The sequence below is a fragment of the Dermacentor variabilis genome, chromosome 1 (genome assembly GCF_050947875.1).
Source record: "Dermacentor variabilis isolate Ectoservices chromosome 1, ASM5094787v1, whole genome shotgun sequence".
NCBI classification, from domain to species: Eukaryota; Metazoa; Arthropoda; class Arachnida; order Ixodida; family Ixodidae; genus Dermacentor; species Dermacentor variabilis.
This window is the reverse complement of record NC_134568.1, coordinates 144913771-144940121: the sequence shown is the minus strand read 5'-3', so window position 1 is coordinate 144940121 and position 26351 is coordinate 144913771. Positions and strand designations below refer to the sequence as shown.

General features: G+C 44.6%; 1 protein-coding gene across 3 annotated transcripts in view; it reads right to left on the bottom strand.

The window, feature by feature from the left end:
* Nucleotides 1-26351, bottom strand: part of LOC142585952 (large proline-rich protein BAG6) — a 238728-nt gene that overhangs the window by 60392 nt on the left and 151985 nt on the right. For 2 of the 3 annotated variants that reach the window (XM_075697086.1, XM_075697094.1), the window contains exons 17-22: nt 25439-25626; nt 19040-19165; nt 18401-18640; nt 15675-15734; nt 15485-15590; nt 6164-6396 (exon numbers count right to left, since the gene is read on the bottom strand). In XM_075697086.1, the coding sequence (XP_075553201.1) occupies nt 6164-6396; nt 15485-15590; nt 15675-15734; nt 18401-18640; nt 19040-19165; nt 25439-25626 (953 nt within the window). The remainder of the gene's footprint in view (nt 1-6163; nt 6397-15484; nt 15591-15674; nt 15735-18400; nt 18641-19039; nt 19166-25438; nt 25627-26351) is intronic. The other variant, XM_075697101.1, reaches the window with a different exon arrangement.

The following is a 26351-nucleotide window of genomic DNA, read 5'->3' as shown; positions in this document are numbered from 1 at the left end:
GACAAAGCCCTAGCGGCGTGGGATGCTCTCCTTGACGGCGGCATTGTGCCCAACTGCGACACCTTCTGCACGTATGTCAGTGCCGATGCTGATGTAGTGACGACGGAAGAGCTAATGGAGGCGGAAATTGTGTGCGCTGTGACGGGGGTGCCTAATGACGACACTGACGAATGTGTTGACGACAGCCCAGAGCCTAATATTGGCAAACCCGACGTACCAACACCCGCACAAGCGCTGGATGCGGCAGACCTGCTGCGACTCTTCTTTGGCGCTCATGACGACGGCGAGGACGGACTCGAAATAGCAGCTGCAGCTGAAAAAGCCATCATTTGCCTGAAGAAGACGCGGCAAAAATCTAACAAGGACTTTTTTCTGCAAAGTGAGCCACCAGATAGTGTGCTGTCGATCGATCAGTGATGAGCGATTTGGCACGAATAAAGTAGCAATTCCTTGCTGTCTTTTTTTTGCTAGGTTTTTTCCGTGCAACAGCCGTTTTCTTTTTCATGTGGCGGGCTGCTGCGACATTTGGTGGTGAGTACATCCCCTCTTGCTTGCTAACTGTGGATAGAAATGGATAGTGGCTATAACGAAGTAATGGTTATAACAAATTATGACCCCCCCTTCAACTTTGTTATAACGAGGTTTTAGTGTACTTACATTTTGAACACTGCCTGTGCAACATTCCAAATTACTGTACAGCACTGTACAGGCACTGAACAAAGCATGTGGTGGCTCTATAGCCAGCTGAACACACACTAGACCACCTTGCTTGCACAGAAAAGCTGACTGTAGCAATATTCAATCATCAGGAGGCTTCTGCATTCTCTCTGACCACCTGACAACCATTGTTTTGCGAGCCTAAAGAATTTTCAAAATTTGTCTGAGCAATTACTGCTGCTATATATATCCACTGAAAAAAGCAGTGATCACGCTATGATGTTATGCATCGAAGTTTATGTTGCGACTACTAGGTCCTAACGTAAAATGTTGAAACATAAAAGCACTGAAAATGAGTACATTTCTAGTGGTAACGATAGAGTTCAGCAATAGTTAAAATGGTTGTAAAGCATAATGCCATAGCTTTTTTTTTTTGCAGTAGTACAAACTATAGTGTGCAAACATAGATCGCACATTGTATTTTTAACCAATGATCATAGTGCTACACTTCGACAGCACGGTAACATTAAGTGCAAGAAATCGCTGCATCATGATGCTGCTATCGGAGCCACCTAAGAAGCTTTCTAGGGAGTGTTGCAAGGCTCCTTTAACACCTCACAAAATTACAGTTACTCTATGGTGTAAGAGTAGACAGGTGGCCACACAGTGCTAGAACTTATGCTTGTCACAATAGACTGCAATAATCCAGCGAGAAATGTCCATTATATCTGAAGTTCATCCTATCCAATATTAGGGCTGCTGTATGTTGTGAAACAGCAGTTTTTGTTCATAGAAACCCAAATGCAACAACAATGCAAAAAAGCAAAAGATAATAAATGAACAAACAAATTTGTGCAATAATCACACTGCAGTTGAACCTGTTTATAATGAACTTGATTAGTTTTGCATAAAGTGCTCGTTTGTATATCAGTAGTACCAATATATTGCTATATGCGGACTCGCACTTCGAAACGCGCAAGGATTAAACACACTGTAGTTGGTGTCGGCTGTTACAGTTCTACACCACTATGGTCCAAAGAAAGGATTTTTAGTACCTTCATTTTTGTTCCCGGCACTTTTCCACATCTAACTGCAAGCTTACATTAAATGTCATCTAAAGAACGAAATGCGGTGCCGCAGTTTTTCGAAAACGCAGCCCGACTGGTTTTGGTCACCTGCCATTTCGAAACTACGGGCACATCCGCCGCCACTTTTTATTCGAGAGTTTGTAATATATTTTACTATCAGCGGGACATGAGTGAGTTCTGCATACCATAGTGAAGCGTTATAGTTGGCTGGAAGGGGAAACTACTGCAACATGCTGGCACTTGGCAAAGGTTTTGCTGTTAGTGCTGCAGCATCGGCCATAGGTGCACCGAGAGCCATGCAGTTTCGTTTATGTTCCATCAGTCAAAAAGTGCAAGGTTCAAGATGTAGAACACTATTGCAAACAGTTATCAGCAACAACGTAAATGAAGCATCAACAAACTGTAACCATGGACTCATCCAGCTTTGCGTGGCAGAGACGTGTTGTGCCGTGTTCATGCCAACTTGGGCTGCATGAATATCGATAGCAACGCTTGAGAGGCCGTTGGTTGAAATTGGTCCAACTTGTCCAAATAGTGTACATAACGTAGTGCACACGGTGCTACACAAAAAACTGTGCAAAAATGAGAGTGCCGCTGCTGTAGTTTCCAAGATGGCATGCGGTGCCACCTCGGTACCGCACAGAGAGCTCTGCACTAGTTTTCCACCGTCGTGGCGCCTTCAAGAGTGGCGGCCACAGCTGCTGTTCGCTGTACTCCTTCACCCTGAAGCATGCTGGAGACATGTCCTGATATTACATTTACCCTGGCAAGGTTGAAACCATGTGACCTTTTTCGCAACTTCCGAAATTTCCACATGGCGCTTGCTAGTCTCAGCGGTCAAATCTTCACTGGAGTCGGACTAGAGTGGGGGGTGCCAAGTTCATTTCATTTCAGTTTATTACCCTAAAGACCCCATTCGGGGTATTCCATAAGGAGTGGTTAACATGTGGACACAAGAAAAGGCAGGTGTTACATGAAAATACAAGTTTGAACAGTTTCTAGAAATTGTAAATGACATGTGATGGCAGCGACATTGAAGGGTAGGTCGTTCCAGTCCTAGGCAGCTCGAGGAAAAAATGAAGATTGAAAAGTGACAGTTCGTGTTCAAGGACGAGAAACTTGGAGTTGATGGCTGGTGCGCTATGACATGCGTGAAGATGATGGTGTGACGTAAGGTGGGTGGCTTAGTGAGCTGTAAAAAAAAATTGTGATAGAGAGCGTGGCGATGCGAATGAAGAATGGATGAATCTAGTCGCACGATTCTGAACTGACTCCAGTGCATTGATGATATATGTTTGATGAGGGTTCCAGATGGTGGCGGCATATTCGAATTGTGGTCTGACGAATGGTTTGTATGCGAGTAGTTTGACGTGCTGTGGAGCATGATGAAGGTGACGCCTCATGAACCCAAGGGTCTTGTTCGTCGACGAAATTACGTTAGTCGCATGCACATTCCAGAAGAGGTCGTGGGACAGGGTTACGCCTAAGTACTTATAGGCTAGAAGTGATTCAACTGGGACATTTGCAATTGTGTAAGTAGAGAGATAAGGATTACAACGGCGGGAAATCGAAATAAATTTGCGCTTGTTAGGGTTCAAGGCCATTTGCCAACGGCTGCACCAGTCCTGCACGTTATTAAGGTCATTCTGGAGAGATGCTTGGTCAGAGATATTAGTCACAGTCGTCAGCGAACATGCGAACAGGACAAGATACATGCAGCAGAAGGTTGTTAATGTATATTACGAAAAGAAGCGGTCCTAAGACTGAGCCTTGAGGGACACCTGAAGTGACAGGGAGGGGTTCGGAGGAGAAGTTATTCATAAAAACGAACTTCAGCCGTGCTTTTGTGCTTTAAAACTTCACGTGTGTCCTCCTTTTTACAGCGAATGGGTTTTAAGTGTTCGTTGTAACAGTATGGCACCTATGAAAACGTTCATTATATCAGGACACAGTTTGAATAGGCAGGGTCGGAAAATAATAAATGCCGTGAAATGTGGCCATTATAACCGTTACAGTAAAACCTCATTGAACTGTACCCGGTTACACAGTAGTTTCGTTTTAAATGTAGTAAGGTCAAATTCCTGACTCAGCGGCCATTGAACAAAATGCGTTTTGTATCTGCATAAACCGTACCAGCTTACTGCGCACATATAGTTTAACACATAGTGTTTCCACTTTTCATTGCGAAATCGTGGTGATACGTCAGCCCGGAAGAACAACGAGCCTCAGAGGTCAGAACGGCCTCCAAGCGCAAACGCAGAGGGCACTTGGAAGGGTGAAGCCATATCAACATCATTTCAGCGCCGTGCCAGAATTGGAGCATTGTGACCCGTGTTGTGGTGTCGTGCAAGCAAGGACAGAAACCAGGTGCGCAGCATGGAAATATTGGACACTGTTCATGCGGTTGAACATGGCACGAAGGAGTCGGTGCTGGCACGCGAGAGGGATCTATCGTTGACTTCAGTGTGTGGCATTTGGGATTCGAAGGAGCAGTTGGTCGGCAATGCTGCTGCGACCGCGAAAATATGTCGGCTACAAGGTTTGACTTTTCGCCATCGTTGCCTCTGTTATTACCAAAGCGTCGCCGAATAACAGTGATGAGGACAACAGGGAAAGCGACAGCATGGGTGATGCAGGCCTGACAGTGGCAGATGCTGTGTGTTACGTCAGACTCATACAGGTGTTTACAGAGAAGAGGGGCTGGTGGAAAAGCTGGCTCGTAACTTGAGTGACTTGAGGCCGCCGCCGTCGCTGCTAGCCCGCCGCGGCATAAAAGGAAAATAACATACTTTTTTCGTGCGAAGTGAATAAATACTGCATGTTTTCTGCCCTTTTATCGCACTCTCTCGTAGTTCCGTTTTTGACAGGTAAGTGGGCAATCTCACGCTATTTCGGTTAAGCAGTACTACTGTCTAGTACGTACTTTTTCCGAGCTCCGGCCAACTAATGTTTAACGAGGTTTCACTGTAGATTGTTTTATCTGGGATCTTTACAAGCGGGTTTGACTTGTAATGCTTCAGTGCCCTGCTGTCTGTTGACAAATGGCCATTTTCCTGCACAACAGCAACATTTTCCTGTCGGCGAAAAAAGATGCATTCAAGCAAAATTTCTGCCACACCAGCCAGCGGGCCTGAGCGCATCTCCAAAGACAAAAACACTGGCTACAATCAGTTTTTCACCCAAAATAATGGTTGTTAGAACAAATTCTGTCTTAATTTATCTTTCGTAAGAAGCAACGAACAGGGTCGAAACTCCAGCATGAATGAGAGCTGTGATGCAAGGAAAGTTCGGAGCCCGCATGCAGCCACCATTGCACTGCATATGATATGGCTCAATTGCATCATGCACTTCACATCCAGGGCCCCACAAACCGCAGTCTATGTTTTAGAGCAAACTGATGCATTTAAAAGGTAAAGTGTAACCAAAACGGTGCATTTTGCGACTGTTGGCAGTTTTTGAAGCTCTATCTGCTGAGACTGAAGCAAAGCGGGTTAGGCTTAGCAGCACCCTGAGCACCAAGTGGTAAATCATTGCAGGTAGCTTGCTGCTAGTATGTTCCTTAAAATAAAGTATTTTTTGCCCTTTCCACAAGTGGCCGAAAAAGTTGCGCGCAGTGCAGTGCCGCAGAAAAGCAAGTCATATATGTTTCACCTCGACCAAGTTTGCCCACAATTTTGTCCTTTATTGATGATCAGATATTGCTGAAGTGCCAAGATATTGCCATCAACACTGTTGTTCCTGTCTATGTCCTAGTATCACAGTAGTATGTTAACATAAACACAGTGCAATATGACTAATTCAAATTCCAAGGTAGCCGGGAATTTACTTGAATAATATGAAATAAAAAAAAATGAGATCCTTTTTTTATGCAAACTCACAAATTACTCCACAAGTTGCCACAAGCAACCATTTTGCATTTGACCACATGTTAGTGTGGTCAACACATGTGACCTCTCTTCTATAATTCTATGTTCTATAATTTGGCTGGCCTGAAAAGCTTTGTCGAAGGCAAATTCTCATGCAAAGGCCACCTTTTACAGCACACTCTACAGTGGCCTTAGCAAGCTACTTCCTAGCCACAACACTTATCTTTGAACTGTCGATGGAACTCGAACTCTGGTCATGATGGGTGCCTCTCAGCACACGGATGAGCATAAAAACAAAATAACGAGGCTCACTGACAGTTGCTAGTATGCCTTTCTTTGACTGCTCTGCACTAAGGGCGAAATGTAGTTTTATCTTACAGTAGACCACTGCACAGCAGCTATCCTACAGACAATGAAAAAGGTCTGTTTAACAGGCAAATGTGAGCCAGCCCAAAAAGTCACCCAAATTCAACCCCACATAAGCAACACAGACAAAAAGAAAATTTTAAAAAAGTTAACTGTAAAAATGTTAAGCATGGCAACAATACCAACCTGCATGTCTTGTATAAGTGGGGCAGCCCACCTATCTAGCAAGGCATCTCTAGCTGGCACTACCAACTGAGGTAGGTCTGACACTGCGCCTGGAGTCAGGTGCTGCACCACTGCCAGCTGCAGTACTCCCTGTAGTTGATTGAGCCGTCCAGGGCGATCACCACCCAGCAGAGAGACCAAGTCCTCAGCTGTCAGCTCCCGAGAAAGGCTTGCCAAAATGCTGGTTGCAAATTCTGCAAACAATTAAAAGGTCATGTCCATTCACTCTTACGGCCTAAAAGCATACGAAATGATCCGTTTTTCAATGCGTGAGCACCTGCTGCACTGTCAAAAACCTGAGAGCTTATGCAAGCTCTCTCACTATGTGCTCAAATGTACTGATCAAATACAATTCCCTGCGCCTGTGAAATGCAACATACAGTTTACTTCAGCTGATTTGATGACATTATATACAGTGGGTTTGAGTCATTGTATGAATACAGACGAACCCGGATATATCGAATTCGACGGGGATTGGAAAATAGTTCGATATAGCGAAAATACGATATACAGATATAGGCCAAAAAAGCACTCGCGATCATAAAAAATTGTCGCTTACCGATTGGAACAGCTGTGAATCACATAGCGTGTGCACACAATATGAAAGCGCTTTATTTCACGGAAAAAAAATCACTCATTTTGGGCTGCTTTTTCCTCTGGGAAACGAAGTTTAAAACACTAGTCTCAATCTTCTCGAGACTGTCCAGGTGCGACAGCCCAGTGCCTTCCATTTCGCCGCAACAGCGCCGAATCAGGCTGAATGCTGACGCCAGTTCAGTGGCTGTGCACGGACGCGTTTCTTCAAAAACACAGTTGCCCTTGTCGCAGCTGGAATCGCCGTCTTGAACGCCAGCTATTCCGGCCACAATGTCCTCATCAGCGAGGTCGGCTACCGCTTGAACTTCGCTGTCAGCGTTAAAGGGACCCTGAAACGCTTTTGACGATTTTCTACAAACGTACTGAGTCGTTAGAGTAGGTCCTTCTGATCATTAATTGACACATCTAAGTGCTCTGCGTAAAGTGTGTAATTTATTATAAGGTTTTAAAAATGCACATCGCTGCCGATCGCAGCGCACTGCTCGGCGGAATTTTAAGCCGCTCCTACCCATATGACCAAAATCACCCATATGACGTCAGTGGGGCGAGCTATCCGATTGGCTGACCAGGGCGCATGATCGATAATTTTTCCAACTTTATGGTAAACAAATGATCTTCGTAATAGTTGGAATGTTAGTTAATTTGTTTTTATGATAAGAAAGTAGCATAAAGAGAATGCACAAGAACAATTTTTCAGTACATTAAGCACTACCGGCACACAGCAAGTGTCGTCTGCTTGTGTTACAACGTACTCCATTTTCACGAGAGCTCCGCGGTCACAGTTGGTCTCAGTCTTTTCGCGAGCACTATGATTCGACTTTGTTGCCTTGTGGACTGCAAACGTAGCGACTGGCAATATGTCAAGCTGCGACATCGTGTCCCTCTGCAAGGCAGTGTACGAGCAAACTGGCTGCTGCGCATCGGACTACCGCTATCCGATCGGCGCCAGGATTTGCGCGTTTGTGGCCGTCACTTTACACCGGAAGATTACTAACGCAACAGCGTTTCGCGAGTCCCATATTAGGGCAAACGTAAGCGCAAGGGGACAGGGTCTGGCCGCTTGACTGTGCCATAACGGGATGAGCAGAGATGAGCAGAAGGGCAAGTGTGAATGGTCTGCACGGTGCAGCCACCTGGTGGCATAGAGCGCAACCATACACAGTAGCAGCAACGAAGCGTATTCTTCTTTGCTGCTGGTGCGTATTTTTCGCAGGAGTGTAATCATAGACACGTTGTTTTTTATAAATGTTTAAAATGTTTTACACTTGGTTAGAGCAATATTAGCACTTTGTTTGGCTGGTTAAGCGCTGCGCCAACAAGTGTCTGGACCGTGTAGACCGATCAGGCCGCTCACGTACGTCTACGCCAAAGTTCCTTCATCAGCTTGAGTTTATGCCTCCAGTGATTTGCCGAAATGACTAGCTTGCCTGTGGTTAACGGAATACCAGACACGTTCGGCGCTACAACAGAATGCTCGCAACGCACGCTGCTTCGATAGCTCTCGCTTGGGGTCGACAGCCAAGCGGCTAGTGGAGAGGTCTCGCGCGGGCGGGGGCGGGCTCCAAAACAAACGGAAGTGGACGATGTGACGTCGCATTGTGACGCAGGACCAGTGAAGGCGGAGCGTAGCCCCGCTCGCTCGGCGAACGAGTTGAGGAGGAAAAGCGTGGATGCGGAGGAGGGTAACTTCTAATCGCTTGTAGCTCCATTAATACGTAACGCTTCACTCAAATAGTGGTGCGAATGTTCTACTTAAGCTGTACCCTACGCGTCTGCAAAATTTGTCCGAACCGTTTCAGGGGCCCTTTAATGAAGTCATCAACAGTAACTTCGGACGGGACGATGTCGGGAAAATTGGACAAGTCGCGGAATGCGTCCTCCAAGCACTAATCGTCATCTAAAGCTTCCGGACATTCATCTCCGGCCACTTCAAGGCCTGCCTTGCCGAAACAGTTGGCTACTGTGGCCTGCTTCACGTCGCCCCAAGCGCCGGTAATCATCTGGATCGCGCCGAGCAGGTCAATCTTGAGATCGGTTCCCATGCGGAGGTTTATGAGGAGCCGTTGAATAAGTCGCTTCCGATAGCCTACCTTGAATGCCTTTATGATACCCTGGTCGAGGGGCTGCAGTCTCGCTGTGGTGTTTGGGGGGAGAAACTTCAATTCGATGTGCTGCAGCTTGCAAGTCTGTTGATGGGCCGAACAGCTGTGTACCAGAAGGCAAACTCGACGGCCCGACTTGCCCAACTCAGCGTCCCAAGCCTGCAGCCATTCAACAAAAAGTTGACGTGTCATCCAGGCCTTCCTACTGCAGCCGTAGCGGACGGGAAGGTGTTTACAGTTCTTCAAGCAGCGCGGTGACTTGCTCTTCCCGATCACGAATGGCCGTAGTTTGCACGAGCCGTCCATGTTGGCTACAAGCAGCACTGACCCACGCACTTTGCTCATTTTACCACCGTGGCATGAGGTTCCACGAAGAGCGAGTGTCTTATTCGGCAACATTTGCCAAAAGAGACCAGTTTCGTCTGCATTGAAGATTTCTGCAGGCGAAAACTTTTCAGTGATCTTCGGCCACTCCTCAGAAAGCCACTGCTGCATCTCCTGGCTGCTGACAGCCCCACTTTTGCCTGAAATGGCCTTTCCTACAATGCCGTGGCGGTTTTTAAACCGTTGCAGCCATCCAGTGCCACCGCAAAAGTTCTCTTCGCCAAGAGCCGTAGCAAACCATTTGGCCTTTTCGATTAACATCGGGCCATCCACGGGAATATTTTTCGCTCGAATTTCAAGAAACCACGTATAGAATGCCTTCTCCACTTTGTCAAAAGCAGCAGGGAGCACACGACACGCTCCCGAGCGACTTTCCTCACCTGCTTTAAGCTTGATGTCCTGCTTGTTTTTTAACAACATACCTAAAGTACTCTGTGGAATGCCGAATGCGTCTCCCACGGAGGACTTCTTTTCTCCATTATCAACACGCCGGATTACTTCAAGCTTTCTTGCAAAGTCCAGATTCTCCCTCTTTTTTATGTTCGCGGATGCCATAGCTCACCAGATGACCGCAATCACACATGCTACACATGGCACGTTGAAACAGAGGTACGCACAACAAAACGCACGATGCGCAGATGGGGCAGTCCGAGCGAAGCCTGTTCGAGCGGCAGTCAACGGGGCTGCGAAGGAATGACAAAGGGAAAAGAAAGAAGAGAGCGGGGAAAAAGATCGGCGGAATATGCTGTCGAAGGCGCTTTGTACGTTTTTTGAGCCCTCTCTGGCTCTCTTGTCTCCCCTGGCCCACGAGCCACCGTGCCAACCCCTCACTCTCTCTCTCTCTCCCTTTTCCCAGGAAGCGTGGCTTGGAAACGTCGCCGCGTCTCTATGCCGCACACTCTCTTCGCTGAGCTCCAATGCCCTTGCCCAATGCACATGCCGGCGGTAGAGGAGGAGCGAGAGAGCTCACGCCGGTGGGGCGCAAGAATGAGGGAAAGGCTCTGCGTCTCCGTCGCTAGGCGACGGCCGCACATGCGCAGATGAGGGGCCTGCTGACTGACTCTGCGGAAATGTTTTCTCCTGATGACCGGACACGAATGTCTTTAGGAAAAGCGCACCTTCCAGGGGCGCGGCGCGGCGTTTGATATATTGAATGTTCGACGAAAATGGAATTCGATATACTATGCAATTGTCCCATACTTTTACATAGTATTTTCAAGGGGGTAATCTGTGTGTTCGATATAGCCAATAATTCGAAATATGCGGGTTCAATATATCCGGGTTCAACTGTAATCCCTTTGTGGTCACATAATGGGGCCATGCCTGACAAGTATAAAATAATCCTGATCAAATGCTAGCTTCTTAATTCCAAAAATCAATTTCCAGTATTTTTGGCTTTTTCTTCTATTGGATCATGCCAAGAGAACTATTCATTACATTTAATGTGGATTTTTTATTGCAGGGCAGCACTTGCAAATATTGAAGACGACGAGTAGGTTGCACTGCAATTAGAATACATTTCTGTTAAATACACAGGGTGTAGCAAAAGTTCCCACTCTCTCCAGAAATCAGTTGTAAAAAAGCCAAATAGCCCAAAACTAAGGAATTTCTGAACGTTCTGTCCAACAAATTGTGAAAGAAAAGCTGCACTAGGAAAAGGTTCAGAAACCTCAGACTTGGAGAGCACATGAAATCAACTAAGATCAAAAGATGCAAGGACCTGCTCAAACACTTTGGCAGCATGGCACACCAATGCAGCATTCTTTTTAAAGACAAGGCAGTGTTCCATATCAAACAGGTTTTAAACCACCAAACGATAGGGTGTTGAGAGGGAGCCACATAAGAAGCCAACATCAGTGGAAGGATTGCCTCAAGAGTTCCTCACGTACAATTATTGATGGTTTTCAGGGCAATCACTTCTGATGGAAAGATGTTGCTGGTTTTCTTGGAACAAGCAATCAAAGTGAACAGGGTGAATTATCAGGTAGATGCCCTGAAAGAGTTCCTGCCTTGGGCAGAATCACACTTCAGAAAGCATCAGTGGATGTATCGGCAGGATTCCGCTCTGGCTCATAAGGCGAAGGTGGTGCAACAATGTCGCACAAAAAACTTCCACGATTTCATTTCCACTTCAGAAGGGCCTCCAAACAGCCTGGATCTAAACCTGCTTGACTATTCAGCCTGGTCCGAGTTAAAAAGCAGCCTGCTCCACTTCTTACCCCAATTTGGCTGCTCTTCGTTAGGCATTAGAAAAATTAGGGAACAAATTAGATGTAGACATCCATGCTGCCATCAATACATTTTCAATGTAACTAAAGGCTTGCATTTGCAGAAAATATGGCCTTTTCGAAAAGTAGATTTTGATGGGTGTATGTAGAACATAACACATTAAGCTAACATAAAAGTGATTTTGTTACAGTGCAGTTTAGGCAATCTGAAGACAATGTCAATGTAGAATGTGAACATTTCCACCCATAGGGTGAATACGTTTCTCCCAAATAGTGCAAGCATCCGTGCTAATCAGTCTTTTATGAGTGTTTCATGGAACCAAACCAAATGTCCAAATCATCTGTTAAAAATACTTTATGAATCAAGCAATTAAATTTTACTAGGCCACTGTAACTCCATCTATTGAAGAAGTAGGTTAACTTTAAATATGTTAACTTTGCATTTTTCATGACACCTGCACAAAAGTTGCAATTTTTTATAACTGGTGCAAACGACAACTCTACAGCAACCTGTTGGGATAACCTGAATGTAAATGCTTCTCAACAGTGAGGGTCTCATGGTCTCGTCACAGTGTGGCACGGCCACAGCCCAGAACAACAGAAAGCTGAGCTAGTTGGTAAGGTTATCTAAATAAGCAGGCTAAGTGAGCATGTTTTCGACTATTTCTTTTTCGTTAAGCGAGGTGGCAATGAAATTATTCATTGCAATGTAGTCAGCAAGTTAGGCATTAATTAACAGGGCAGGTTGCAATCGGTGCACCTTTACATTTCCTCGCCTTGCTGGGCCAAAATAAAAGTTTCTGCTTCCACGCCCATACACAGAATGCCTATCATAAGTTTACAGTGCCACCCTGACTATACTGCAGAAGCCATGCAAAAAGCAGGATGATATTGCTGTTTCTTCTTAAGAAATGGTTGCATCAATGCATATTCTGCAGTTCCATTTTGGTTCAATGGTAGCATCCCTCTTGCCTTGCATGCTCTTCATCACTTGTCACAACTAACCAGCGCAAGGCAAAATATCTCTGGATTAGTGTTGGAACGCCATAGAACAATACATGCACTTTCCGGGACTGGACAGTGAATCCTCATCATAGAATTTTCTGAATTCTGGCGTCTTATATGTCAAACCCACACTATGATTATAAGGCACACTATAGAAGGGGGCTCCAGATTAATTTTGATTACCTGGGGGATCTTTAACATACACCTAGCATGTAGTACATGGGCATTTTTGCATTTCGCTCCCATTGGAATGCAAATTTTCTGTATTAACAAGGTTTGAACTAAATGAGCATTATCACTGAAGAAGTGGACAAAGCTGCCTTTTTTGGCTGTTCGAGATTTGTTTTTTAGAGCTACAACTTGATGAAATTGCAGCTAGCCATTCAATGGGTGAAAGGACAGAAGACCCCCTAGAGCACGAAGAGGAACATATTAAAGGGACCATTAAAGGCAAATATTAAGTCAAGTTAAAGTGATAGATTAGCACTCGAGAACTTCTCTGTTCACGATAATATTGAGACCTCAGCTTTAGTAATTAAGAAAATGAGGTAACTGGGGGACACGATTAGAGACTCTCCCAGGACATTCAAGCACTAGCCCGAAAACAAAGGCACTCCTCGTTATAACTCTGTCACTAGTACTCAACCACTCCTAATAGAAAGGGACTTGGAAAGCATATTTAGCGCCAGCGAACAAGGACAGAAGAGAGATGACACCACAATGCGCTATACTAGAAATAAATTTCAGCATTGCCATTTGTTGGGCGTGTTGGTAAACTGCCATGGAAAGCATATTTAGCGCCAGCAAACAAGGGCAGAAGGGAGACGAGCGCATTGCGATGTCTCCCTTCTGTCCTTGTTTCCTGGCGCTAAATATGCTTTCCAAGTCAGCTTACCAAGTCCAACGAATAGCAATGCTAACAGAAAGACCATTGTATTGGATTGCAATATGAAAAGAATGCTACTAGTCCAGTTCTATTGTTCTAAAGCTTAATGAAATTACCCATGGCAATGATGGCGGGCGGTCAAAAGGTTTCGTTTTCTTCAATCTGTACCACCCATGCTTTCGCGTTTCAGTAGTTTCGTTATTGCGCAGTGCTGTGCAGATTTAGCCGGCTCACTAAACTCGCACAAACTACAAGTAGCAGAGAATGCCCCATTCATGTGATGTCGGAGGATTCCTGAATGGTCCACGCCACTTGACCAAGAGTAGCTGAGGCGGTGAATCCAATGCTTTGTTTTCGCTTGTTTCTCCATGGTCATGCATTTGCGTTTAGCATAGAAAACCGTAGCTCCATCTGTTGGGTGCCATTTTACTCACCGACGGCAGTAAAGGGCAGTGATGGCATATACAACATCAGTCCCCACTCGCCCCACTCGAGGGCAGGTGATTTGAATTGCGCTGAAGGTATGCCGACCCTTCAGACGAAATTTTCGCGTAAACGAAGTCTTTTCTTGGAACGAAAGAAGCGCTGCAAGGTTTTTGCAATGGTATTTTAACAGTCCCCGTCAACTTAGCATTCCCCTTTAGTGTCCCTTTATATAAGCAGTTAGTTACTCATCCACAAGCAAAAAAAAATGTGAACATGTGTATATCTCGTTTATAAGAATCACACATGTAAAGACAACAAATGTGCGTTTAGAGTGACCTCAACAAAGAGTGCAAGAGAGGAGAGGGTCTTCCACTGCAAGACGTGGAGGAAAAATTCTGGTTCCAGCTTAGAGGATGATGCTTCATGTGATTCCATACTCTGAAGCAAAGTACCACTTATAGACCCTAGAATGCAGGAGGCTTGTCAATACGGTGTGTTGGGTATCAGTGTAAAAGTGGTACTTCTTTGTGGCGTTCAAAACATGCCAAATAGTTCTGAACTAGAATGACTGCAAAGTGGGTAACGGTTCATGACTGCAAAGCATTATAAGATGCATTTGATATTTGAAGCAAAAGAAGATGGCAGCTTCACGATTCTAGCAAGGTGGCAGCATTGTGTCAATGGAAAGCTGCGCTCTCTGCGGTGCAATGGCCCGTCCCTAAGCTCGATTTACTGCCCGATTTTTGTCAACAGCATACCAGGAAAGTGCTATTTTCACAACTTCTACTTCACATTTCTTTTTAATATTTTCCCACAAAATAAAGAATTGCCTGAGGATTGCAGGAAAGAATAAAATGATCATTCTAATTGCCGAGCCTCCCGTCAAAAGGGTGGTTGGTCAACCAAAGCAGTGGGCGGCATCTCCCCTGCCACCCACCGTGGGAAGAACTCTAGTCACAGCAGTCCGAAAATTGCACTGTTATTGTACACAGAATGTATTCTTTGGCTGCACCATGGCCGACTTGCTTTCGTTTCTTAGTTTTTTCTTTCTTTTGTCGGCAGCAAACAGCTTAATTTTAATGCTGGTAGCTGTAATGCTCCCCGCCAAAAATTTGCTTCAACGAAGGAGGGATGCATGATGGTGCATATTTAGCATACCATTGGCATTAAGACTAAGCAACCACCTAACGCAAAAGTTAAAGGAATCTGCAAGGCACTTCTTTATGGGGCTGTGCCAGTGGTGATGGTGCCAGCATGACGAAATTCAGGGGTGGTGAGATTGCCATCATAGGCACTCTTTTTCAGAGTCAATTTCAATTTCAGAGAGCCTGTGAAGGTGAAATAGTTTGGTAGCCCTCACAAGAGCTTGTTTATTGAAAGCATTACTCAGCCAGATAATGTCAAGGACAGGCCATGAACTGCACTTTTCCTTTAGCCACATAAGATCAATAATTAAAAGTTAACATATTTATATTGTTGCACGCATAACTGCAAATTACTCCTTTGTCTACAGGCTGCCAATTTGGACACTGAAATGGTAAACATTACATCATTGCGGTTTATATTGCTCCAATATTGCTCCAAAAGAAGAAAAATAAGCATCTTGTATATAACAGAGCATTAAACATATTAGTTTAAGATCAATAGCACCCACCTTCTCCAAGCAAGTTTGGAGAGAGTACATTTTCTTGGACGAAAATCTGTAATAGTGTTGCAGCATCTAACAAATTCTGTTCCCAGGAATAATCATTGAGGACAACCTAGAGGAGACAGGAAGAAAAAAAAAAGGCAAGACCTTCACCTCAATCTGAACTATTTTTAATATATTTAAACAATAGCCTTACCTCAACCATATTGGCTAGAGGCCCTTGCAGGGAATATGTGGGAGCCAACATTCCTGGCAGCTAAAGAAAAACAATTCAACATAAGCAGGCACTAAATCAAGCATTAATGCAAACAAACCTGATAGCAAGATTGCCATCATCAATGCCAAAATTGTAGAGCCAAGTGATATGCTAGCTCACCAGCAGCACCACAAATTGGTGGCATTTTCAACCTTGCAGCAAAGATATGAACACAGAGCAAACCCTTGACAATTCAAAGGTTGCATGAATATAAAAACATCAAATTAATCCATGTCACTGATTATGACATTCGTTGAAAAATTACTTGCGTGGGTAATATGCCAAACCCAATGTTTTCTCTGCAGTATTATGCAAGCTAGCAGTACATCCCAAGAGCGTGTAACTCCAGATTTGGGCTGCAAGTACCTTTAGAATACTACCTACAGCAGTATCACATGCATATCACGGCTATCATATTTCCATAGCTATGCTTCACCCCAGCGAATGATTTATCTTTTGCATCACAGTGCCACTTCATTTTCTGTACTGTACAAGTTTAAGTTTAAACACCAGGATCAAGCACAATGTTACACTTATATTAAAGAAAACAAAGCTCAAGTCATAAAGGACCGTGTAAAACAATATACATATCCAAGGCATTGTTGAAATCTAAATGAAGTAAAGCTTGTTTGAGTTAGCATAGTAGCAGCAGTAGTGGATGACATGAGCACAGCCGTGTCTCCTGTGCCTTTTATGTCTGTGCCACGAGGACGAAGGCAATGTATGATGATGAGAGTTGTTTGCACTAAGAAGTACAATGCATACCCAAATACATTTAAGGCTGCAGAACCCTTGCGTCACAGTGGCACATCCATACAGAGGGATTGGTCGAGAATGGGCATATACTCAGGGACCTATACAGGGTGTTCAAATTATCATGCACCACGATTTAAAAATATGCAAATGCCACGTAATTCGACAGAACCAAGGTAATGTTGTTTGCTGTCACTTGGAGATACTCAGAGCATTTGTTGCATTCTGCCTAATTACGTAATTAGTCTTGTTAACTAATCAAGTTTTCAAATATTATAATTAGGTGAAAAGTGTCAATGAGAAAATTGTAGAGCAACATGACAAACTCCCGATACATCTTTCTCTTGCTCAATACGTGCTACAATAAAGTGTTTTTTCCAAGTGTGAAAGAAGGCCGTGAATACACGCAAAGTGCCTCGAGCAGTCAGTTGTGCGGAAATTTTGCGTGTATTCACGGGCTTCTTTCATGCTCTGAAAAACCCGCTTGTGTAGCACGTACTGAGTAACAGAAAGCTATGTTGGGAGTTTCATGTTGCTCTACAATTTTCTCATAGACACTTTTCATCTAACTATAATATTTGAGAAGTTAATTAATCAAGACTAATTATGTAATTAGGCAGAATAAATAATCAGAGTATCTCCAAGCGACGGCAAACATTAGCCTGGCTCTGTCCAGCTAAATGGCATTTGCATATTTATATTAAATCTTGGTGCATGATAGTTGGGACATGCTATATATTGCCTACTAGGCCAGATAGCAACCAGTTGTCTATTTGGCACGACAGCAGCATGCACATATTCAGTGGCCAGTTTATATATACATAGCAAATTTTTACAAATTTCAAGTCCACTGTTCTGCAAAATACTTTCAAATTAAGTGGATTTTCCAATTACACGAAAAGAAGAAAAAACCTAAAAAGAGAAGGGTGAGACTGCACGACACAAGCATGTCTCGTTTTTCTGTGTAGCAGGACTACTTGGTGTAGTCACTCATGAGGGATTGCTTGGTAAAGTAGTTCGCTGTACCAAGGGTCATTTGCTCTAGCATGCTGCTTATGCACAGGATCTCAGCCGCTACACTGAACAAAGCTGCGGATGTCGTTCAGGGACTTGATAACCGTCGCTGAAGCGGGTGCATGAGTAGACTCATTATCGTCCCTGCCATCACCTACTAGTACAGAGTTAGTGATTTAGTCTTGCACGTTAGCGTACAATGTCTGAATGTCCGCTTTTATGTTCAAGTAGTTGGTGAAGCCTAATCCGTCCCGTCACCATCTTCATACACTAGCAGAACGGCGCAGGTATAAGATTTCTCCCGCGATAGGGAATTGTATGCGCACAACCCACCAGCAGCGTAGAAAACGTGTCAACACACGTGACGCAGCTGGTATTCACAATGGGATAAACCGGAAACTAAAAAAGCAAAACCGCGATGTTTATTGATGATGATGCTCCGAGTCGCTTCAATGTAGCGAGATTGTGGGCCTTCGAAATTATCCAGTATAATTCGCATTGCAAAATATAGGAACACACAAATTCTACAACTGAATTTTCAATTAAACCAAAATCAATTATTGAGGTTTTACTGTAACACATATACAGCGAGAAAACGACGACCATACGTGCTACCACAAGCGAGACCTTCATGCCCCAATATTGAGAACGAATTTTAAGAAGACAGCTGAGAAAACAAACTTTGCTGTCGAAGTGAGATAAAAGGCAGCAAATGTCTACACCATTAATTTTTCACGAAGGAGGCAAATTAGTTAAAAATGGCTACCCATTTGGCCTAAAGCAGGCTGGCCTGATACCACCATGTCGATCAATGACATAGCTTCTGTTCCATTCTAATAGTGGAAGTCTATGGGAGACCTAAACAAAAACTGCTTCTGTGGTAAAATGGGCATACTAACGCTAGAAGCTGAGCTTTCTAGGCTCTGGCCAGCCTTTGGAACTGACGCCTCAACAGCAGAGGTGGATGTTGTAGCAGGCCCACTTTTGGGCTCCCTGTCACGAGCCTCTGCACTTGCTGGCTGCTTCTCCACTTGCTGCTGCTGAGCAGCTGTTGCTGAGCTTGGCCCTTGCTGTGCCGAGCCCGAAGACGGGCCAGGCCAGAGGGAACCACCAGAGCCTAAGCGCCGGTGCTGCCCCAACTGCAAGTTAAATAAGGATGGGGGGGGGGGGGGGAGAAAGGAAAGAAAGCATGTTGAGAGTCCATTCAGCTAAAATATTCTCTGTGCACAGCACACAAACCATATTACAATAAAAGTGTTACCTATCTCCACTTTAGTCAATGAAATTACACTAAGGCAACTTTTATTTGTAATATTAACATTTATGAAGCACTGAACATCACAGAAGGCAATGTCAGACAATGTTAAAAATTAATTTTTTTCACACGAATGCATGCCTGTGCCAGCGTTAATACTTCAGGAAACAAAAGTTCTTAATTTCTGGTCATTCCTTAGCGTGCCACATAGACACAGATGGTACACCACTTCTTCGTGCGAGAAGGAAGCCAGTTGGCTCTCTCGACAGCAGTGCTGCCTTACTTCGCCATGTGACCGGTCACGAATGATGACCGCCAGGCGGCCATGGAAGTCCATGTTGCTGACCGGTCGAGGCAAAGGATAACGGGCATCCGGGCTCAGTCGGCGGCGTGCTGATATGGCTGACAGCTGCGATGGCGTGTGGGTCAAAAGTAAATATGTATGCTTCTTCAGTTGCCCACTATCCTTAGCTTACCCTATAGTCAACTACTCCAGTCACAGTTTTATAGTGGCATCCCTTTCCCTTAACCACTGACAGGCACTTGTGAGAAGACCATTATATAAATATTAATATGTAGGAAACTGGTCTTCAATGTTTTAGTGCTGACCTAACTTCTCAGGGCATTTGAGTTAGCTTAGGTGCCTCCTCCAAGCACAAGATGCACATTACTGCAGTTACAGAATGCACTCGTGTGCACAAGCATGCTTTAACTCAGCTTTTCTAGACTATACCATGTGGAGGGCGACATCATACAACTGAAATGATGAGTAGCTCAGATATCGCAGGAGTGTCATTGAAGCACAAAGTTTTTTTTTAACCATGCACTTGTAGTATCTAGGGGAAAAAGTGGAGTGTAAAGTTGCTTCTCAAGCAACTCATCATGGCAATTTCCAAGCTGTGTTACTTTAACGAAATGCACTGCAGTTGAGTTGATTGGCTGCACTGTCCAACGCATGAGTTCTAGGTTAAGACGCCTTTGTGAATGAGGAGGTAATTTTTCAGATGCTAAGATTCTGTATTGACCCTTTACAGTACCACTATAATGGCACTACCATCTTTGAGCATGTGACTATGCTACCACCACTTGCCTTATGCTCTTGCTAGCATGTGCAGATTTGCTCTTGCACAACACATTATTGAACTTGGTTAAACTATGAATTCGTAAGTGACCTAACAGTTCCACTCAAAGGATGCATTAGTGCTCTTGATTCACCACTTCATTTTGGCCTCATGTTACATGACAAACACTCCATACTAGGGAAGACACATTAATTGATTGCCTACTGCTTATGTTAGTTTTTATTTTTAGATGAGTTGATAGCTCTTATGAGCATTGGGCATAACAATAATAATAATATTTGGGGTTTTACGTGCCAAAACCACTTCCTGATTATGAGGCACGCCGTAGTGGAGGACTCCGGAAATTTTGACCACCTGGGGTTCTTTAACGTGCACCTAAATCTAAGCACACGGGTGTTTTCGCATTTCGCCCCCATCGAAATGCGGCCGCCGTGGCCGGGATTCGATCCCGCGACCTCGTGCTCAGCAGCCCAACACCATAGCCACTGAGCAACCACGGCGGGTTGAGCATTGGGCAGTGCCGATAACTAGTTCCTCTGCGAACAGTGTCGCGAGAGGCAAAGCAGCCCAACCAGGAATGCTACACTAGCAGATGATACAGCTAGCCTAGTTAGGAGGCACTTTTTTTTTTTATAAAGAAATAAAGAAATATACACTTGGACTGGTTAAGAACAAAGCAGTATTGCCATTTTTGTCAAATGTTTCATAAACAGAGCTCCGCTTAACTGTACCACTTAAGTGAGGCTGTGATAACTCCGCACATGTGCATTCAAGGGGTTTTACTGGTTTTACATGTTTTGGGATCGTATTTTATTATGATTAATTTCGTTTTTCACTTTCGCCCTTCATAGTTGGCTCGGACCAAGCCATATCCCCATTATCACCAGGATTGGCCACTCAGTGTCAAATCATAAGAGAGAAAAATGAAACGCACCGATAAATTCAACTTACTTCTGTAGCTGTTCAGCTTATTAGCATTTCATGAACATGACGACAAAGTGCTGCAAGCTTCCAATTTTGTGCAGTGCTCACCGCAGGATGCCAGTTAAAAAACAATGCTATTTGTTGTTTAGAAGTGCCCACTCAGATACAGCGATGAGCATTGTATGAATTCAGAGGTCTACAGCGCTCTGCAAGCCCAATAACGAAAAGCTGATAAGGCCTTGCATGGCTGCTACTCATGCATGCGTGCATGATGACAAAGACGGAATAATGCAGAGAGCTGCTTTAGAAAAAGTAAGTCATGCCACTGACGAAGACGTGGCAAAAAACAATCTTTTGCAGTCCTCTGGCAGTGTGTTGTAGGCTTTTGCATCAGCTTCAGTTTATTCAGTCATGACTCATAGCACCCCCACCAACCCCAAGATCATGTGAGCAATATTGGCAATGACTGAAGTAATTTCGGGTCTATCTTAAACTGCATAATAGCAAGATTTTAGTGTACCTAAAGAACTAGGTTCTCATTTTACGCGATTTATGAACTCAGTTGCAGATTACTGGATAGGAATTGCGACTGCAGAATTGCTAAAGTTGCAATGTTGTGTAACATGTACAGTAAAACCATGTTAATTCGGATTTTACGGAAACAATAAAATGTCCAAATTAACCGAATGATAAATCAATGAGGGTATTAAGAGAACAATAAACAACTGCTTGCTACATCAGCACGCTTTTATTTACAAAATAATCAGCAAACCCCATTTCTATTTTGCACAAAAGCAGTGCAGGAGCTGCAATTTTCATCATCTTGTGACATCAGCGCTTGCGTCATAACTTCCTTTGCGGTGTGGCCGTGGCGCAAGACCCGCATCTTCATCCAAGACATGCTTTTCTCTACTGCGCGCACATCCAGATTGTTTTTTTTTTTTTTTTTTCACCACTGAGCTGGGGTACTATTCTGGACATTGTCAAACTCTGCCATTTTGTCGAATTCACCATCTTGTCAGCTCTGATTGGCCCAGAGGGCTGCCATGGCCTATCTGATCAAATGAAAAGACCACCAATACAAAATCCAACAATATGGCGAAATTTGACAAGGTTTAGAATAGGACCTCTGGTCGGCAACTGCATCGCAATGTAGCCGGCAGGTTTGATGTGCAAGTTGCGGGAGAATAGCTTATCATTCTTGACAGCTTCCACCATGTTTGACATTGCGCATGCATTACACTGAGTCAGAACAAAACTACTACTTGCCGCAACTGCTGCGAACGAAACCGTGGTCATCATCAACGCGTTCATGGATGGTGCATCCACAGTTCCGAAGGTACGCGGCCAACGTGCACAGAGTCAAAATAAAACAAATGTTTGCCGCAACCACCATGGACGGAACCATGGATGTTAACAGCGCGATTGCAAATGGCAACAACGCAATTCTGAAGGCAAGTGGCCAGCGCAGTGACATTTGTGGCAGTAAACACAAGAATGAAGACTATAAAGGAACAAATAGGCACAGCAATTTCTGGTGAATGGCAATTTTTGATGAAAGAGCAAATTTCATCCATAGAAATTCATAAGAGGCTTCAGCTTGGGTATGGCGGTGCGAGAATGGTCTTGGGCAGTGAGCAAAAATGGGTCAGGCATTTTAAAGATGACCAGATGAACATTAGAGATCAGCTTCAGAGTGGTCGCCCCCAGACAGCTACAATTGAAGCCAACAAGGAGACTTGATGCACTCACAAAAAAAGACAAGTAACCACAGACAAAACAGCAAGAATGCTTGAAACAGGGCATAGTTCAGGAGGTGATTGAAAGCTTAGGTTACTGAAAAACAATTGCTGCTTGATACGTTGAAACTTCGCAGAAGCTCCATCACTCATTTCACAATAGGCGACCAGTAAGAAAAGGGATCTCACAGCACAATAATGCGCACTTTCACAGTTTAAAGCCCACGAATACACGCAAAGTGCCTCGAGAGGCCAGTCACACAGCAATTTTGCGTGCATTTGCGGACTCCTTTCATGCTCGGAAAAACACTTTTATGTAGCACGTATTGAGGAACAGAAAGCTGTACCGGGAGTTTTTCATGTCGCTTTACAATTTTTTCATTGACACTTTTAATCTAATTATAACATCTGAGAAGTTGAATAATTAGCTCTAATTATGTAAGTAGGCAGAATGAAAAAATAATTTGAGTATGTCCAAGCAACGGCAAACAACATTATTCTGTTCAGCTACGTGGCATTTGCATATTTTTAAAGTTTGGCTAAAGTTACGTGGGACACCCAGTATCGGCGGCGAGGAGTTGCGAAGTCTCCATCTCTCAGAGGCGCCTCCCTTGCGTAGTATGAGGGATCACACTGCATGTTCTTCATAGGTTTGGCTTGTGGCACTCAATAAAAACACCCCATGGCAACCCTCCTGGACATTACTGTAAGTACTCTCAAAATGAGGGAAGTTGCTTACTGTCAAAATAATAATCTTTGGCAAACTGAAAGCAGAGAATCTTTTACAGACGCTATCTGTTTACCGAATACGTACAGTGAACGCCACTGCGCGCGGTCGCCGCGATGGAGTCTCCTGAACCGGCTTCTTGCGTGAAAGGTAGGCACAAGCTAAGAGCATGTGAAGCTATGTGAAATATGTTCTTATAGTGGGCTGTCTGTATAACCAAATGGAGCATAATATAATGAAGCCTCAATGCAGCGATTGCACAGGTTCGCAGCGACCAACTACATGTCTGCATGTATGTCCGTGCACAATGTTTCGCTTTCGCTGCAAGCGCGTTGTCACACCATGCCGTGAGCTTTAGGCCGCAGAATATGATCATTTGACAGTACAAAAGCAACCATTGTTGCGTGGACGCTATCAGAGCTGTTCAAAAATAATTTTGTTATAGAGACTTCAACGCCTATGGCGACTGTGAGGTACATTCACAATGATTCAATATTTTTTTTCCCCTAAATTCTTGGACATTTCAATATTATTTCTCAAGTTGCATCGCACTGTATGTTTATAGGTATTCTCAGCGTGCAATTTCCTGCTGCTTCTTTCTCTTAATCCAGTGCATTAATCCCTAACACAAACATGACCATATGCCATGCCTTATGTTAATGTGCTTCTTACTGCTCCCTTTCCTTTCCAGTGAACTTGCCAGTATCTAGCATCAACGAGTTCATAGACTAAACCGCCATGACATTAGCCGGGCGGCGAGCGCAGGTGTGCATCTCACTGCGCATTTTCTGCTACTCACCGAACACAACGCAGTCCCAGCGCCATAGCAGAAATCTTCCTCGCATCTGTGCTTGCTGCATACCCGAGTTGTAGCCGATGGCTGTTTGCCGGTTATAAGTTTCGCGAGCCAAGCTTCATGCAGCTTCTTGTCCTGCGGCTACGTGTGAATAAGGCTGACACCGGGCTCCGTTGCGTACGTCCGGCACTGCGGCACCGAACAGTAGCCTACCATGCTGCATGTCTCCAAAGGCAGCCACGACCTATTATAGTGCTTTCAAATGTTGTCAAGCAGACACCCAAGGCGGGAAAGCCTCACCACTTAATCAGAAATGCAGCACAAGTGAGACTTTAACCTTCTGTTTCCAGCTCGCTTCGGTGCTTCCGAAGCAGCCGACACGGTCGCTGGGTCGACGTGATCCCTCATGCCACGTCACGCCAACGGTGGCGCCAGCTTTTCCAGTGGTGGAGCTCGACCCCAAGAGCACACAGCTTAACAGTGAACATATGGTACCAGTATTTCGCAGTTTATTAAAAACTGCTGAGGTAATAAAGCTGCCTCCTACCAGGGCACATAAAAAATGTTGGATGAGACCCAAATTCATTTCCAAAGAATAGTTTGATGCACAATGTGCTAGGTATCCATGCCTAAAAATAAATATTGCATGCTGTAGCTTTGTGCTACCTGCAATGTGGTCATTGGACACAGCACATACAATTCCACCCCCAATTTTGTAGTATGAATTATTCAAAGACCAATTAAACGACACAAGTAGCACACTAGGGAGAACACGGGGAATGCGGGAGATGGAAATTCAAGACAATGAGCAAAACGTGAACAAGGTGAATGCAGGAGCCAACGTTTCGACAAGTGGACTTGTCTTCTTCAAGGCGACGTACGCTTTTCTCGCCACAGTATATATAGGTGGGGTTCTTCTAAAGGGGAGAGGGTGTGAGGTGGGAGGGTGCGGAAACGAGGGAAGGTGTGTTAGCGTGTCGAATTGAGAGTAAAGGAACGCTGTGCACAAGGCCAAAGCCAGGGCGACACCCCCACAACGGTCTGTCAACGCATGCGTGTTAGCCGGCGTGTCAAGGGCGTCTGACACGCCAGGGCGCCCTGGCTTTGGCCTTGTGCACAGCGTTCCTTTACTCTCAATTCGACAAGCTAACACACCTTCCCTCGTTTCTGCACCCTCTCGCCTCACACCCTCTCCCCTTTAGAAGAACCCCACCTATATATACTGTGGCGAGGAAGGCGTACGTCGCCTTGAAGAAGACAAGTCCACTTGTCGAAGCATTGGCTCCTGCATTCACCTTGTTCACATTTTGCTCAAAGTAGCACACTGTTTCTCCAATACACACATAAATTACCTTTTTTTCCCCTTTCAGTAAAAGATAATAAATAAATAAATAAAATCAAAATTGCCCCATACCTCTGCAGTGGCTGTGTTGGGCCCACTAGCTGTAGTTGCAGTTGTAGGTCCATTGCCTCTGTAGACTAGGGGAGTCTGGCGCATGGACATGTGGCGGCTCCGGCCTGGCATCATTCCTGCCAGAGTGGCTCTTGGACGACTCCCACTACTCTCGCTGCCGGTGCCTTGGCCCATGTGCATGTGCTGACCTGTCAGAAAAAAAACATTAAATTATGGGGTTTAGCGTGCCAAAATCACTTTCTGATTATGAGGCACGCCGAAGTGGAGGACTCCGGAAATTTCGACCGCCTGGGGTTCTTTATAACATGCACATAGATTGAAGTACACGGGTGTTTTCGCATTTCGCCCCCATCGAAACGCGGCCGCGGCGGCCGGGATTCGATCCCGCGACCTCATGCTCAGCAGCCCAACACCATAGCCACTGAGCAACCACGGCGGGTGACCTGTCAGAGACAACCAGCTATGTATGACCCACAACCGGTGACCTTTTACCTCAAGTCATTGCTTTTATACTACCACGGTGCAAGAAAATAGCCAGGAATAGCAATACTTATATGACATCTTGTCCGGATGTAATATAATCAACTATTTAGTGTAAGAATCATATTACTAGACAATTCTAAGACAAATTATCAAAACATTAAATTCTCCTCTCCCACTAGCCAGGGAGAGATTAAGATGTTATAAAGAAAATCTTATGGCGGGGCTCCCTGCTACACTGATGATAAGAGAGGCTCAGAGCATTTTGGAAAATATGCTGGTTTACTATTTGTCAGCTCATTTTCCAGTCACTATAGGCAAGTGATAAGGCGTTTGATATTCCCTGGTCCAAGTGGTTTCTTGAGCTGCTGATCGAATGTGTGAGCAAAATGGTCATGTTGCTGCTGAACAATTTACACCAATTGATACATGG